This window comes from Sparus aurata, chromosome 18, assembly GCF_900880675.1.
Source record: "Sparus aurata chromosome 18, fSpaAur1.1, whole genome shotgun sequence".
Taxonomy (NCBI): Eukaryota; Metazoa; Chordata; class Actinopteri; order Spariformes; family Sparidae; genus Sparus; species Sparus aurata.
The window spans coordinates 704,358-722,383 of NC_044204.1; the positions used below are offsets into that span (position 1 = coordinate 704,358).

Sequence of the window (18,026 nt, forward strand, 5' to 3'; positions counted from 1 at the left end):
GACATTCTTCCTCGGATTTCCCTGGTACACAGTCAAGAGTCGCATCTCTTCAGCACCGAACAGCTCCGCACGCTGTTTCATGGAGGGGGAACTCCCGTTTATGTTTGCGCATGCCAACCAGGCTATACAACTAGATTAATTAACTTGCAAGTAAATTCGCAAAGAAGCACAATAAATGAGTCTCGTTGTTAATGAGACCCTGCAAAATGATGCGTGGTCAATACAACCACTTATGGCCAAAATAGGTCAAATATATATTTTCTTTGTCTTTTGTGTAATTTATATATATATATATATATATATATAGATATGTATGTATATATATATCCATCCCCCGCACTTTTAAAAAGCTTGCTACACCTCTCTATTGTATGTGTTTTGGGGTTTGTGTCGTTTTGGTTCTGCATTGTTTCTTTGTTTGCAGCATTTTGTTGTTTGCAGCATTTTGTTGTTGCATGTGTTTTGCGTGTCTTTGGTTCTGCATCGTTTATGTATTTGCAACGTTTGCCGTTACTGCGCATTTGCCCTTGTCGGCCACCGTACTTATGTGACTTCTGTAGGAAACTGATTTTCCCAATACCATTCAGTGTGACAACTTTTGTCCTGATACCTTTCAGTGTGATGACGTTCAGTGTGACAACTTTTGTCCTGATACCTTTCAGTGTGATGACTTTCAATGTGACAACTTTTGTCCTGATACCTTTCAGTGTGATGCCGTTCAATGTGATAATTTTTTTCCTGATACCTTTCAGTGTGACAACTTAGTTTTTGATACCTTTCAGTGTGATAATTTTTATCCTGATACCTTTCAGTGTGACAACTTAGTTTCTGATTCCTGTCAGTGTGATATTTTTTTTCCTGATGCCGTTCAATGTGATAATTTTTATCCTGATACCTTTCAGTGTGACAACTTAGTTACTGATGCCGTTCAATGTGATAATTTTTTTCCTGATACCATTCAGTGTGACAACTTAGTTACTAATGCTTTCAGTGTGACAATTTTTATCCTGAGGCAGTTCAGTGTGACAATTTTTTTTTCTTAGGCCTTTTGGTCCAATGACTATTTTTTATGTGGCTGTTTGGTGCGAGTGTGACAGAGCTTTTCTTGAGACCTTATAACTTTTCATCTGAGGTCTGACGCTGAAGCCTGATCCTGAGGATGTCCTAAAATGTACACCGTACATAGGCCTATTAGCAATTAAAAAAACAATGAGTTGTGTGAGTGCGGCCGGCAGTGTTTGATGTAAGAAGTAATGTAAACTTGAAAATCAATTTCGGAACAGCGGTGTTTAAAGTCCGTGTAAAGCAGAAATACATTTTTGTTATGAGTTTGTCACACCACAGAAACATGTGTCATTGACCACTGACCCAAATTTGAAAGATTAAAAAAATTGCCAAGTATATAAAATTAGGTCTCAAAATCATGGAAAAACAAGCACTTCTCTCTGCTGTGAAACGCTGGGGGCGTGTCAGTTAGAGGCGCTGGAACCACGCCCACGCAGGGAGGGGAGCCGCCTCCATGTACTGTACAAGGACATAACCTACAGTAACAATGGAAGCTAACAGCATCATCGGACAGACCCAGCCGGACCTGTTTGAACCATCAGAGCCAGAAACTGACTCTGAGTCAGACACTGATAGTGCTCAGCCTCGTTCCTCACAGTCCATGTTTTACATTACACACAAATGTAAAACCCCAGTCTATATATAATTCCTTGTTATAGCTATATTGGTGCACATAACCACATTACCTGAAGATTATCATTGTGCTGTCAGATGGACTCCGCTCAGGGAATGAGGCCAAATCATGTCATGATTAAATGCAATAACATTTGCTAACATTACATGGGCATGACAGGATGCACGATGTAAAATCACTTTCAGGATTTGCACCTTCAGCAAAATGCATTTAATTGCCCAAATGTACATTATTTATAACATACATAAGTACACACTTACACTTAGAGCTTAGATCTGGCCCAAAAAAAATCAAGCCTGACTGAGCGGAGCCCGTGCAGTGATGCCGGTAACGCGTTACTCTAATCTGACCACTTTTTCAGTGAGGAGTAATCTTACGCGGGGGGGGGGGGGGTGGTGCTTCCGTGTACTGCACAAGGACGCAGTCTACAGCGTGACGGTACACGTCATGTTAATGACGTCAGTGTTTCCCCAGGTGTTCCCCTTGTCTATCTAAACCCACGGACAGTTTACAATCATATGGATGCTGTTATAATGTGTAGTGATTAAGATCCTGACCCACCAAACATCCTGGAAAGTGACGAAGTTACGTTTTTCACGCTAAATTACACATAATCACCATCAGTAAACAGGACGCTGTCTGACTCTATCAGTCGCGGGGACGGAGGCTGTTTTCTGGGGGAAAGCTCCCTGAAGTCTCGGTCAGGAGGGCTGGCGGTCGCGGTGATTTATTTTTGTCACAAACACTCGGTGAGTTAAAGTCTTTGCCGGTGACAGACGCTGTTTTCTGAGCAGAAATGTGACGAAGAGTCGGGAGGACAGGCGGAGGACGGACAGGAGGACAGACGCTTCTCCACATACAGCTGTGGTATTTGTTTTCCTCATATACGTCGCCAAAGACAGTTACATTTACTACGTTACTTTTGTTCGGTCATGTAACGTTGCTTTGTGGGACATTTATCTGTATTTAGTTGAGTGAAGGACCTGTGTAGTTACCAGACTGTCAGACCAACACGCCCTCGCTCCGCGCCTCCGGATTATCGTTCACACTGGGACGACTCACCAATAATGCGGCCCTGATACTACCGCCACATACCGCCGGTGGGACCCGCCGTCAGCCGGACGGAGAGGGTCGGCTGCGGCGGCCACATTATGCCCAGTGTGCAGCGTCAACGGACTCTGCAGAGTCCAGACATTACCTGGTGATAGTTGCTGAAACTATCAGGGGTAAAGTGGACACTGCAGAGACGGTGTTGGTGTCACAGTAACGTTAGCTCCTCTTGACAAAATCGATCCACCGTTTCCTTAGTTGTCCTCCTTAGGAAACTTAAATAAGCTAACAGCGCCGTCACCCTGCACACTGTGGCTGCGTTACGTAACGCAGCTATGATTTGCATGATTTCTGACCCGCCCATTAAATCCTGAACACAGAAATGTTGAAAAACAGTTTGTGAGCCTAGCTCCGAAATTAAATTCTAAATGGTCGAATGGCTTTTACATGTTTTAAGTAAACACATTTATGACCTGTTTAATGTGTTTAGAAGAAAATGGCTGATTTTGCTTTACACAGACTTTAATTTCGGAATAGCGGTGTTTTGAGGGGAGGGTCAGAACAGCGGTGTTTCGGAATGGTGGGGTTTCGCAATGGAGGTGTGTCGGAGTGTCGGGCTGTCCCCGGGGGGGGGGGGGTTGCATGTTTTTTGTTAGGTTTATTTTGTGTGGGAAAAATGTTTTAAAATAAAGTTTAATGTTTTGTGAGATCTTGGTCATATTTGTATATAGTACTGAATATCCTTAAATCAAATACAGCATGTAGTGAATGAAGTTTAAAAAATCAGTCAGAACAACACATTTTTTTAGTAAGTCATTAGCAAATTTGCAATTATCTCCCACAAATATTTTCAATTATATTTTTATATTTCTTAAGGGCTTTCTACTCACGTTTTCTATATGGTTTACACAGTATTTCAGTTACATTTGCTCAATTTATGTGGTATTTGTGCCAAGTCAAATCATTCAGACCTAATTGAAAATATTACTTAGATTTACTCATTACTCATGTTTTGTTTGAACAGATTTGAGAGCTTTCAAATCAACTCAGTATTTTTAAGTGTAAAAATGTTTCACTAATTTAATTAAGTATTATGCAGTATTATTTTTTAGAGTGCAGTCTGATGCTCCCAAAAACCTAGAGAAAGACTGACAGACGTGGAGAAAGAGGAGAGACTGACTGACAGACAAGGACATGAATACTAGACAGTACGGAAGACAAGACCGTGGAAGACCAGAAGAACAGAGAGAGAGAGAAGTTAGAATTACAGAGAGGAGACTGCCATAAGTACAGACATGTCACAGACAACAACAATGATAAAACAGAAGACACACAACATGGAAGACCAGGGCTAAAAGAGAAAAAATGGAGAATAGGAAACAGAAAAAAAGAAACAGTGGTCTCTACCAGGTTGGGCTGGATTGCATCACTGCACGCTGATGGTCCAATGAGAAACCAAAGAGATTGTCAGTCTTTATTTTCTTTGTCAAATGGTTAAAGTCTATATGCTAATGCATTATGTTTATTATGTCTTATGTACATGCTGACTGGATTGTAATTCCGTATCTTTGTGGTTGTGTTTTTCAGATCCTGGGATGGATGAGAGGGAACTACGGGGTGACGTTAGAGACGTAAGACTTTACCGCAACTATCGGCTACCAGGCTCGGCTGGACTGCATCACTGCACCCTGATGGTCCAGTTCAGGTACTGAACTAAACCAATGTCAAGAGAGACTGTCAATCTTTATTTTCTTTGTACAACAGTGAAAGTCTTATAAGTCTTATTGTGCTGACTGGATTGTAACTCCATATCCCAGATCCTGGGATGGAGGAGAGGGAAGCAGAGCAAGCAGAGTGTGAGCACGCACACACACACACACACAAAGAAGCACACTGAAACCAAAAATTTTGGCACAACTTCAGCCCCTATTCTTTTCCCCTTAGCCCCTGATGTTCTTGAATCCTAAAATCGCCCATTTGGAACTAATCCGAGCTCCATAACCCGGAAGTAGGCAGCAGGCACTTGCACACATAAGGCCCAAAAGGTGCTTGAGCCCCTGCCCTTTTTGCCTCTTATTATAAAGTGCCCTTTTTGTGTGTTTTTTAAATGAATAAATAAAATCCAGTTGTGCAAAAAAACGGCGGTACTTTTATCTACCGTACGCATTTCGTAGTAATATGGTGTGTGAAGAACCAGGTTACAAAGATGCTTATATAGCATTCATTTTCACTAAACCTTCAGATCTGCTTCAATATTTGATAATCAATGGATTACTAAAGATGTTTAATGTAATAAACTTTAAAATAAATCAACTGATGTCACACAAAAACTCAAATCAGCTTCACAGCTTGTCTGTACACGTCACTGTCAGAGTGACAGTCAGCTCCTTGATATTAGATTATTGATTAGTCTCATTATTGTTTGAGTTTCCATTTGTTGTCTTCCAACAATAATATCTTTAGGTTAGCTAACAATCTAAATAAAAACGCTGCATTATGTTATATATTTTGAACACACCTGAACAGAATCTTAAGATCGGGGTATTCGTTAAATTTCACCAGGCAGAGCCGGAGGATCTGACGGGCTGTCCGTGAAGCCACAGGCTGAGCCTCAACCCAAATTAAGGCTCTTACTGATGCTGACTGCAGTCCAATAACCATGAGACGGCACCTGCAGGAGAAGGGCTTCAAAGACCACGTCTCCTCCCGCACCACAAACTTGCCCATTTGGACTTTGCAAGGTAGAACCAAACATGGGACACTGAAAGGTGGATGAAAGTTTTATTCTCTGACAAGAAAAAAATTAACCTGGACAGTCCTAATGGCTTTCAACATTACTGGCATGACAAAGAGTTCCACTGGTAGTGGAGGAGGCTCCATCATGGTCTGGGTTGCCATTTGACGCCTGATCTGGGTCAAACGGCATCTGGGCACCTGTCTATGGTGGGGTGGCTGGGTCTGTCAACAGGACAAAGCTGCAGCTCGAAATGCCCACCTGACGAAGAACTTCTTCCAGGAGAATAATGTTGCTTTTTTGGACCATCTTGCGTGTTCCCCTGATATAAATCCGAATTAGGTGCGTTTGGGGTTTGGGCAAGAGAAGTTTACAAATAGAGACGTCAGTTCTAGACTCTGGATGTCCTTCGTGAAGCCATCTTAACCACATGGAACAACGTTCCGACCAGCCTGGAGAAACTCACATCAAGCATGACTAAACTAATTTTTTAAGTGATCAATAAGAACAGTGGGGCTTCTTACTACTGAGGCATCTTTGGGTTTTTTTGCTCCAGTTTCCTCTTTTTGCATTTTGAAGCTCTACTTACAACCCGGTTGCGATCCATCACCGCAAAATGTGAATACTTGTAATTTTCTACTGGTCTTAAGGTTTCGTTCAGGTGTGTAAATATAGTTTGAAAATCAAGAAAATCCATCCACACATTCAGTTCTTAACTTTAATGTACAAAACCCACAAGAATATAAAAAGACAGAAGTGAAGAACAGAAATGACGAACTATGATCCAGAAGAGCAAAAACAGTTATAAACAGTTATAATGTGACGATACACCAGAGAGCAGAATAAAAACCCTGTGTCATTCTCATTCTTTCTCATTCTTCACACAGATTATAGTATGTTAGCTTAAGTCTGTGTTTTCTCTTTCTTGGTTCTTTCACTCCAGCAGTGATTGGCATCCTGTTTTAGACAGAACACTGTTAGCTAGCTGAGAATCTACAGACACATAAGCATGACGCTAACAATAGTTCAGACAGCAGCCACTAATGGTGTCTGTGGCGGCCGAATAAAGAATTTAAAGATGGTGCATTGACTGGGGGCTAAACAGGAAGTTGGCCGACTCGGTCGGTGGATATCTCCAGTGCTCAACCTTTCTTGGCCCAACAACACTGAAGATACTTTGGTTAACTCACAGGTTGTGATGTCATCATACAGCACCGTATGACTGAAGAGCAAAAGCTCCTCCCTCTGGACTGGAGGAGGACTGAGCCTGATTTACTTGTAGTCCAGCTGTGTGTCAGTTCTCCACATGGTCCACAGTCAGACTGTAGACCAGCTCTTAGATTACATGAACCAGGATTACTTGTAGGTTTAACTCACTTGTATGCTTTTTGTTTTTTACATGTAAAACACATTATACACTTTATACACAAAACACTTTAATAGTTAAGCTTGTTTTTTGTTATTATATCATCACAGCTCCTCCTCGTCCTCGCTCACCAAGGTGTCGAGCTCCTTATCTTTTTGTTCGCTGCTCTCCTTTACAAACTCCCTCTGTTGCTCCTCCAGCTCTTGCAGCTCCCCTTGCAGGCGGTCAAGGTGAAGCGCTCGTCGGTTCCTCAGCAGGCGTCCAGGGAACGGGTTCATGTCTGAGAAAGCGATGCTGATCAGCCTCCTGCAGGAAACACAGCAGGAGTGTTATAATGAGGTCATTGTGTAGATCATAGAGGAGGAGAAGCCACGACAGGCAGTATGGATCCAACCTAATCTCCAGGTTCTTTAACATCATGTATGTGTCACAGGTTTGGTGTCTGAACCTGATGATGTCAGCAGCACACTGTCTGATTCTATCACCAGACTCCCTTAACAAATGTAGTGATAAAGGTAAAAGAGGTAAAACAAACTTTATAACCTTGTGACAAATTCTAAAGCATTGTGTCCTTCTTGTAAATTGAGCATTACATCAGAACATGAAGCTGTTTGTCTCTCTCATTTAATTCCTCTTATCCATGAGGGTTGCCGCATTTTATCCCCCTTTTTCAAGGGGGTTTCTGGAGCAAATCCCAGTTTCTCTATCTCTATCCTGCGAAGGGTACATTCTGGATGAGTCTCCAGCTCATCGCAGGGGGCCGCCACACAAGGTGCACATCAGTTCAAGGATACTCCAGGGCAGCTGGGATTCGAACCACCGACCTTCAGCTCACTAGTCAACCAGCTCTACCCACTGAGCTACGCCCCTGGAAGTTGTTTGTCTCCTTGTAAAAGTGTCAGTTTGTTGCACTCCCTTAACAAATGTCTCAGTTTAGTGAGTTGTTGAGTTGGAGACACTTTATAAACTCTGTGAAACTCTGTTATGTTCTACATTAACTTCTTTCTGTCTCTGAGTAGAAACATGGAGTCTGTTTGTCTCAGTGATGGATGCGTTTGTTTCATAAAGAGCAGGAAGTGACATCACATCAGGTTAATGTAGCTGAGAACTGATGGACTGAGAACTGAATAATGTGATTGGATCAGCAGGGCAAATGTCCAATGACACATGACAAATGTTGGATTTTGTGGTTCTGGTTCTGTGTCTCGTTTTGTTTGGAGGATAAAAACATCACACGATGAGAGTCAGAGTCTGACCAGCAGGTGGCAGGTTGCACCTCAGACACAGAGGACAGACTTCACAACAGCTGAAGATTTTATAAATGTCTGATGATGAGAAGATGAAGACAGTGAGAGAGTTGAGGTGAGACTAGTTGAGACCATGTGAGACCAGGTGAGAGTTTACCTGCTGTCAGAGATGGTCTTGGTGAAGAAGCGCAGGTATTGGTAGATCTCCACGCTGTCGTGGATCCTTAGGATGTTGTCCTCTTTGTATTTGAAGAGAGCCAGAGCGTACCTGAAGATCACCTGCAGCACAGACACACAGGTGATCACTCAGTTCACAATGTTATGATCAAAATAGTTACTATTGTTTTGACCTCGTTGTTTATTTTTCATTTTCATTTCTACACTGTAAACTCCTAGGTATAATGTACCCGAGTACACGCAGGAAGTACTTCACATAGGTAAATCCTGATTATAGATGGAGATAAAAACTACTGCAGTAACAATGTGTCTGAACTTTGATTTATAATGACGTACTTTTCAGTGTAGTGTTGATACTTTTACTGCAGTAAAGTATCAGAATATTTTAACTGCAGTAACGTATCTGAATACTTCACTCAAACATAAAGTTTCTATGTCGTCACTAATGTGTCTGTTCATGTTATTTATACATAATGAGACTGGAAACTTTTATTAAAACATTACGCTGCTGTAAATAAACATCACAGATTCTAATAATAGAAAGTCTTTTGTTTTGAAATCACAGAGTCTTCCTCTGTCAGACTTCACATATAGAAATCTTGTCTACATGTTTTAGTCTGTTTGAGTGTGATGACTCACTCTGTCTAACTTCCTGTTGACGCTGATCTGATGTTGATTCTGCCCAACAAGGTTTTAATAACTTCATCAAATTTTACAGATCAGTGAACTAATAACTTAACAATGATTACAAACGGTCTGTAACCAGATCATCATCATCATTTTGATTTTGGAAGGTGTAGTTTGTGATGTTCATTACTGATTTAATGCTGAATTTAGGACATAATGATTCAGCATTTGTCACACAGAGTTTCACAAGGTTATAAAGTTTGTTTTAACTCAACAACTTTTAGAATTACAACATTTGTTGAGGGAGTCTGGTGACAGAATCAGACAGTGGCCCTTTTTACACAGCGACGCCACATTATCTCCGCAGTATTGGTAATACGGTCCTGATACTACCTCCAGAGGCAGATCAATGCCGGAGCGAAATTTCATCCCTCGCCACATCTGAAACTTTCACATAGAGGAGGAGGCAGAGAATTGGTGCAGAATTCCTGCATGCAAGCGGCAGTGTGAATGAGGCTAGTCTTCACAGAAATCAGCTGCTAACTGGCATTTTCGGATGATGATATCAGGTCTAAACAGGGCCCGGGTGTCGTGGTGCATTCAGGTGCTTGGTACCTTGGTGCCCTCGTACAGGAAGGCGTCCCACAGCGGCAGCAGGATGTCGCTCGGCAGACTCTCCACAAAGACCACCAGGAACCAGTTGAAGGTGATGAGAGACACGTCAATGCTGTGATCCTCAAAGTGAGTCGCCAGGCGGGGGAGCTTCTCGCCCAGGAAGTCCTTCAGCACCCACTGGTCCACCTGAAAACATAAACTGTCAGTCAATAACACTGATCAATCAATACAAATCATCTCTGACTCTGACATTAAAATCAAAGTACTGTCTGAACCTGATGAACTTGGACACAGTCAAATATCAGAGTGAATGATTCTGTAGCTTCCTGGGAATAAATGACCATTTGGACACCTGAGTGAAACCACAGGTGAGCAGGTGAGTGTGTCTCCTGACCTGAGAGGCCACCAGGTTCTTGGTGTAGTAGTCCTGAGGCATGATGACTTCCACCACGGCCACCAGACACCAGAAGGCATTTTCTTCACTCTGCAGGACGAGCAGAGCGATGGCCGCCAACCTGAGGGACACACAGTAAGTGTCACCTGTCTCATGACACACAAGAAAGTAGGCGAGTTCAAAATCACACAGCGCTGCCTAAATCGTGATGCATGCTGGTTAAAATGTGTGTACACGATGACCTGGATGGGAGTGGTTACTGTTCCACATCTGATGTCACATGACCTTAAGTTATCGCAGGAGCAAGGCGGCTGCAGAGCAGTTGCGCAGTTGCTCTTCAGGTACTGCGCGATCCTAGACCCACCTTCATGTCGTCAGGACTTTGCCCTAATTGGCTCTCATCTACGCTGACGTATATGACGTGTGTTTCGATGAATTTCCATATCCATAAGCGCCTGTGCCTCTTTTCCATTCAAGTATCACATACTTTCAGATAAGTAGCAACCGTGTGGCCGCACCTATGGGATAGTCAACATGAATAAACCTATAAAATCCTTCATGTAACACAACAACCCTGAAAGATGTCGTCAATAACACTTGTGGTGATGATGGAGAAGTGGTTAACTGCTGTGTCCAGTGTTATCTGTACTATCAAATGTATTTCATTCATTGTGAATAATGTTGCTATAAGAAAATGCATCATCTTATGTGTCTTTATGCATATTTGTTAAATGTAGTCAGCAAATTCCCCTTAGCTGTGATATAATCATGCACCTAAGCACAGTTGTCATCATAATAATTAATAACTGTTGTAATTGTATTGTATTGTTATTGGGCAAGCCTTACTATAATGTACCAGACAGACAAAGTTCAAATGTATTTAATGGTGACATTACAAGGAAAACAGAACATGATCATTTACAGTAATATATATGTGTAAATATATATATATATATATATATATATATATATATATATATATATATATATATATATATATATATATATATATATATACAACTTTTGATGGACAACTATTTTGAACATCTCAGATTGAATAATTTCCGAAGGGGACTCATATCAGGTAACGTCAGGTAAGAAAACTGATCGCAGTCGTTGTTGATTTTCCTCAAACATTAATGGAATTTCAATTTCCTCCACTACTTCTCAGACGAAGAAGGCAAACGCCGCAAGCTCAGCCAAGTCTCGTCACGTCTACGGGAAGAGAGAGTGTCCGACTTCATAGCAGCGTTTGTATCCCCGCCCCTGCAGTCGCAGTCGCCAGCTGCAGGCAGTCAGCAGGAATTCAACTTCAACGCGCCTAGTGTCACCTGTCACATGACACACAGGAAGTGTCACCTGTCACATGACACACAGATCTAATACCAGGACAAATGAGTGCATACCTGTTGAGTCCCTGGCAGTAGCCAATAGCAGGGTTCTGCCAGGAGAAGGCCAATAGGATGCGGCGGAGCTGCTGGAGGGCGGGGCTGGAGGGTGAGCAGAAGTGCTGATTAGTTGTCAGGGTGCGGTGGAGGTCCAGCTGGATCTGTCTGGAGGCCGGATGAGGACACATCCGACTCTTTTCACACAGCTGCAAACACAACAGCTGGATTATTGAGAGGAACTACAGCCAGCTGAGACAGAGGGCGCTGTGGACAGGTGTAGACAGGTATAAACAGGTGTAGACAGACAGGTGTAGACAAGTATGGGCAGACTGGTGTAGACAGGTGTGGACAGGTGTAGAGGGGTGTGGACGGGTGAAGATGGGTGTAAACGGGTGAAGTCGGGTGTGCTCAGTGTACCTGCTGGTAGCGCTGTGGGTGTTGCTCTCTCATGGTCCTGGTTCTGGTTTGGACCATCCAGCTCCAGACTCGCTGGCGGTACTCCTGAGGGACGCCGCCTCGCAGAAGAGCTTTGAGCTCAGGTGAGGGACAGAGGTCATCGTCAGACCTGCCAGCCAGGTACTGAGCCCAGCGACTCAGCAGGGGGCGATCTACACCCTCCTGCAGGGACACACCAGAGACACACTTCAGATACTAAACATTACAGGGGTGAGGGGTCATGTGTATAGGTAAGGGGTCATGTGAACAGTTGAAGGGTCAGGTGTACAGGTGAGGGTTCAATCAGAATCAGAATCATCAGAATACTTTATTCTGATTTCCGAGGTGTACAGGTGAGGGGTCATGTGTACAGGTGAGGTGTCCTGTGTACAGGTGAGGGGTCATGTGTACAGGTGAGGTGTCCTGTGTACAGGTGAGGGGTCCTGTGTACAGGTGAGGGGTTCTGTGTACAGGTAAGGGGTTATGTGTACAGGTGAGGGGTCATGTGTACAGGTGAGGGGTTATGCGTACAGGTGAGGGGCAGTGTTGGGCGCGTTACTTTTAAAAAGTAATTAGTTATAGGTACTAGTTACTTCTACCAAAAAGTAACCGAGTTAGCAACAGAATTACTCTAAATAAGTAAAAGTATAAAACTATAAAAGTACCTAGTTCACAGGGAAAGTAACTATTGCATAACCCCTTTTTCCTTCCCCCTTTTGAGCTCGGCATTCATTTTAGTGTACTCGGCATCTATGTATAGAAAATGTATTTTTGCATGGCGGACCGGCACCTGCTATCCCCCGTAATTTGCCAATGAGGTCTCTGAAGGAGTCTGAGTCAGCTGTTGAAAACGGGAGCATGTTCTCAACAACATACCTGCCTATCAGTGCATTCAGTTCAGTCTGTGTCACAAGTTTTTGTCAAGCTGGAGCAGAAAAATATAGCTTTAGCTGCTTGGACAGCTCCATGTCCTTCTTTGTTAGCGGAGCTCACGTTAGCCACAATTGGCCTGCTATCATCATCAAGAGTGTCAACAACTGTTTTTAGCCACTTCTGTTGTAGAAGCGTTTGCCGCTGAGAGATGCTTCATTAGATCAGAGTTGCTTACAACGGACGTGGACAAAGGAGATTAAAGTAGTGTCTGTACTTCCACTTTGAAAACGATAATTTTCCCTCCCGACTCACCATTGCTCCAGCTTACCTCTGCTAGTTTGTGTGTGTGGTTTGTGTGTAAACTGAACACTGCCTCTGATTGGCTTAAAAAACTCTTACTCTCCTTTAGCCAATCATCATCACTTATACGGTTGTCTCGCCCCTCCCTCCAGTGACTGAGAGCCAAGTCAGATGACAACAGCTTCAATGAGTAGCTTCAGTTTATAACGCGCCACGTTTAATAGTCGGTAATGGTAACAGCGTTATAACGATGGAAATAGTAATTAGTTAGATTACCTGTTACTGAAAAAGTAACACCGTTAGTAACACCGTTTATTTTAACGCCGTTATTCCCATCACTGGTTGATTGATTGATTGATTTATTTATTTATGGATCGAAAACACAATAAAACGGTAATCCAAAAGGATGACATGCAAAAGTGTACAACTTATTTCCAGCATGGTCCTTGGTGTTACACATCAGGATCATCAGGTGAAGGATCATGTCTACAGGTGATGGGTCCTGTGTACAGGTGAGGGGTCATGTCTACAGGTGAGGGGTCCTGTGTACAGGTGAGGGGTTCTGTGTACAGGTGAGGTGTCATGTGTACAGGTGAGGGGTCCTGTGTACAGGTGAGGGGTCATGTGTACAGGTGAGGGGTCCTGTGTACAGGTGAAGGGTCATGTGTACAGGTGAGGGGTCCTGTGTACAGGTAAAGATTCAAGTGTACAGGTGAGGGGTCCCACCTGGTGCAGCAGGTTGTGTGAGCGGATCTCCAGCGCCTGAATCTTTGCCAGCAGCTTCATGTCCTCCACCTCATAGTCGGGGATGATTTTGAAGCCATACTCATCGTGATCTCTGTGGACAGAACACAGCAGCTCATCAGTGATCCAGGTGTTCCCATTATTCTGTACACCCTGAGTGCAGACCATTACCTGTTTACCTGGTCAAGTTGAGCTTGACGACACTCTTCAGCTCTCCTTTCAGAGCATCCTCGATCATCTTCTGGACAGCTCCCTGCTGGGCCGGATCCAGAGATTTGGTCTCCTGCAGCTGCCGCAGGACGCCCAGGTAACGGCTTTCCACCTGACAGTTACTGGCCTCCAGGAAGGCACACTGCAGCCAATCAGAGGCAGAACAGAGTGTCCAACACAACACAATGAGAAGTGGAGCATTTGACCCCAGTGCAGCCCCAGTGTCACCTCTGTATGACCCCAGTGTGACCTCTGTGTGACCCCAGTGTGACCCACCTTCACCATCAGACTCTTCTCTTGCTCTGAGCTCTTCCTCCACAGTTTGGTCAGCTGGTAGATCTCAGAGTTCAGGAACTTGTTCTGAGTCTTATAAGCCTCGATGTCGTCCTGACGATTAGACACAACAACACAGTCAGCTGATCATGGATCAATATGTGATCATGTAATAACAATAAATCACCAATATCTGCTGTCAACAAACAGGTTGTTGAGGCTCAGTACAATGTACTTCCACCTCCCTCAGTCTATGTGGTCAGAGACAAGCTCAGGCTACATAAAGGACAAAGACAGAGAAAAGACAATGTGCAGTATGTCTTTAGTCTGAAGTTTACGATCGATCTATCAGATGTTTGATGTTTTCAATAAATTAATTGATCCAGCCTGTTTAATGTGTTTTAAAGGAGTTAAGTTAAATTTCCTGCTTCACATTTAAGCTCCAGCTCACCTTGAGGTTCTCGACATCCTGCTGAAGCTGTCTGAAGGTCTGAGAGTCCAAACCGCCGCCGCAGGACGAGACGGAGGGACCTGGGTCGTACATACAGGCAGTCACCTGATCGGACAGCTTTATGATCACCTGACAGGAAACACAAACCATCAGAGGATCCATAATCACTCTTACTTAGTTGACACCTGATCACCTGGTTCAGCTGCTCTGTGTCCTCATGTGTGTCTCACCTCCTGCCTGGCCTTGTTCTTTTCCGTCAGCATCCTGATGTTCTCCTGAAGCTCGGCCAGCTGTGTGTCTCTCTGAGTCAGACTCCTCCTCAGGGTGTCTGCCTCAGCCTTGGCCTCCTCCAGCCGGCTTCGCAGATCGGCCACCAGACGTTCACGGTGTCGCAGCAGCTCCAGACGCTCCTGCTCACCTGTTGCTGCCAGAAACTCTGCACAGGTGCGCTTCTCCAACTGAGACGCTTCCAAGGCTTTGTGCAGGATCCACACCAGCTCCTGGACAGGACACAGTGACATCATTCTTACTGATATTGTTGTTTATATTATTATAATAATTATCATTATCATTATTGCTGTTGTTTATAATATTATTATTATTACTATTACTATTATTGTTGTTGTTGTTGTCGTTGTTGTTGTTGTTGTTGTTGTGAAGATAAAACTTTCCACTGGGAGAATTGTCTTTTCTGTTTAGTGAAAATCAACCTGAAGTTCTTCTGTACGAGACTCAAACCAACATGTTGGTCCGTCCCTCAGTACTGTCTGACTTCCTGTCTGTGGCTCTTTGCTCTGTCTTTGGTTCCCACTGAACAAATGTTAAACTCAAAAAGGAGGAAACAGTGCAGCTGTTTTTTATTTTCAGAAAAAGATTAATCAACATTAATGGTGGATGGTGTGTGTGTGCGTGTTTGCATGATAAGTCAATAAGCTGTTATTGATTTGATCACCTTCTGAGCCTTGACCTCCTCCATCAGCATGTGTTTCTCCTGCTTCAGATGAGACGCCCTCTCTGATGACACCGTGTCTCTGCGGAGGACCTGCATGTTGGAAGAGCTGCGGCTCTTCGTCTTTCTGCTCCTGCTATCGAACTGCAAGGGTGTCTGTCTGCTCCCCGCTGGGGTCACCTGACCTGCTGGATCAGCCGATGAGAGGGCAGGGGGCGGAGTCAGAGGCTCGATGGGAGCTGTAAGGACTGAAAGTACAATAAATGTATTAAACATAAAGAATATCATTAACATAAAAGTGATTATCTGTAAAGAGATTGTCAGTGAGTCCGTTGCTCTTCCTAACGATGTCGTGTTTCTCCTCCTGACAGTCATCGCAGCGTTACCATGGAAACCTCACTGTTGGTTAGGTGTAAATGGAATGGTAAATGGACTTGCATTTATATAGCGCTTTTCCAGTCTACTGACCACTCAAAGCGCTTTACAATACATTCACCCATTCACACACACATTCATACACTGAGGTGCCAACTGCACATCAAGAGCAACTTGGGGTTCAGTATCTTGCTCAAGGACACCTCGACATGCAGCTCAGCTTAGCTCAGCCAGGGGGAGCTGGGATTTGACATTTTGGTGTATATTTTGATTTGTTTAGAACTGCCTTTAACAACTGACATGTTTGGTTTCCACCAATTTTTCTTTTTTTAAACCATCTAAAAACTTTAATCAATATAGTGTCTGGACAGACAGAACAGGCTCACATAAATGATTACATGAAGATCAATGACATGAACTGGGAAAAGTTTGGACTTCTGTGTGAGTTGGTATAAAATTATCCTATAAAAATAATGAATAACAATAATACTAGCGTCTTATAAGTGACTGTCAGTACCTGGACTGTTGGTGTTAGCGGCGCTGGGTAAAGTCCAGGGTGGAGCTTCGACATGAAACACACTCGGACTCCACTCCTGAGACGACCTCTTTCGCAGACTGTGGACTGAGTTTCTGAACATACAGAGAAACAACAGGGGTGAGAAGAAGCACCGGGGCTCATGGGAAACGTAGTCTCACTGTGGTTTTTATTAGCTGATGTTGAACTGACGCTGCGCTCACTCACTGTATCTCGATGAGCGGATGTTTGATGGACATGTTGGTGAGCGGCATTCGTTGTGATGGGACGTTGGCAGCCGCCTCCCCCACCAAACCCATAGGGGTCTTCAACACCTGCAGGAAGTCGTCTGCAAACAGGAAACAGAATGGGTTGAGAATGCGACGTCAAAAAAGTGATCAGCTGATCCCAGCCCTAGGTCAGCTGGACTCTGATGATGTTGTTGTGACCCACAGATGAAGTCGTTCACTGTGGATTTCAAAATGGACTCTGAACTGAACTCAGTGTCCCAGAATTCCCTATTTCCTCAATTCCCACACACATAGATGCAAAATTCAGCTTTGAGCTTCTATTGGTCAGGTTGACAGACACCCCTGTTCTAAATACACCTATGAGGTACTTGTACTTTACTTGAGTATTTCCATGTTCTGTTACCTTAAACTTCCACTCCACTACATGTATCTGATTACTTTAGTTACTAGTTATTTTACAGATAGCATGCTGGCCCAAAGTAATTGATTTACTCATCAAACAGACAAAATCAGTGATTGTGATGATCAGCTGACTCACAGTACTCAGTTTATACATGTAAATGTATGGATCATTTACTTTTACTTTGACACTTAAGTAGATTTAACATCAGGTACAGTTGTCCAGTTGCCTACGATACAGCACTTGAAGCAGTGGCGGTTTTAGACCAGTTTTAATAGGGGGGCCAGGTTGGGGCCGACTTTTTTGTTAGGAGGCACATACAACCTGGAAAAAAGGATAAATCCCTCATTCAGGCAAAGCAGTGTTTACAATTTCAGCGATTTTGATTGGGTAGTAAACTGCTGAGACACTTTATTTCTGCCTTTCCCTTCAGAACAAAATTATTGCAAGAAATCTGTCATTGTATTATTAATGCAGACTCCCTGTCAGGGGGGCCACAGGGGGGTCCAGACTCATAGTTACGGGGGCACTGGCCCCTGTTGCCCCCCCCCCCCCCCCCCTAGAACCGCCCCTGCAGCCATTTCTGCTGCTGCAGCGCAGGTGGACACAGAGCAAGAGGCTTTCCTTCCACCGGGTCCTCAGTCATCTGCACTTCACTGTGGCTCACAGTGCAACCTCAGACCTTTTCATCGTTCATCAGGTAGTGTAACATGACTCATATATAGAAGTAATTGTATATGCCATTAATGTACAATGTTTGAGGGGAAAAAAATGAAAATCTTTCTGTATAATGCAGGTTGGTACAATTCCAACACTATCTGACCTCCTTTTTTAACACATGATTGAGTGAACACATTCTGTGACAGAACTGTTGTATGGGATTGCAGGTTGGACAGGGGCATCTAGTAAACCAGCCACTGAATGTATGAAATTACACAATTATATAAAGAAGGA

At 43.6% G+C, this 18,026-nt stretch overlaps 1 protein-coding gene across 5 annotated transcripts in view; it reads right to left on the minus strand.

Annotated features, from left to right (window-relative positions):
• Window positions 1–6,187: 6,187 nt before the first annotated feature.
• Window positions 6,188–18,026, minus strand: part of tbc1d2 (TBC1 domain family, member 2) — a 45,797-nt gene continuing 33,958 nt past the window's right edge. For 2 of the 5 annotated variants that reach the window (XM_030395554.1, XM_030395557.1), the window contains 14 exons: window positions 16,650–16,770; window positions 16,425–16,537; window positions 15,536–15,780; window positions 14,814–15,083; window positions 14,584–14,712; window positions 14,136–14,246; window positions 13,829–14,001; window positions 13,632–13,743; window positions 11,715–11,915; window positions 11,316–11,503; window positions 9,910–10,030; window positions 9,516–9,701; window positions 8,254–8,375; window positions 6,188–7,155 (listed from right to left, as the gene is read on the minus strand). In XM_030395554.1, coding sequence (XP_030251414.1) covers window positions 6,954–7,155; window positions 8,254–8,375; window positions 9,516–9,701; window positions 9,910–10,030; window positions 11,316–11,503; window positions 11,715–11,915; window positions 13,632–13,743; window positions 13,829–14,001; window positions 14,136–14,246; window positions 14,584–14,712; window positions 14,814–15,083; window positions 15,536–15,780; window positions 16,425–16,537; window positions 16,650–16,770 — 2,294 coding nt within the window. In that variant the 3' untranslated portion in view covers window positions 6,188–6,953. The other 3 variants (XM_030395558.1, XM_030395556.1, XM_030395555.1) reach the window with 3 other exon arrangements.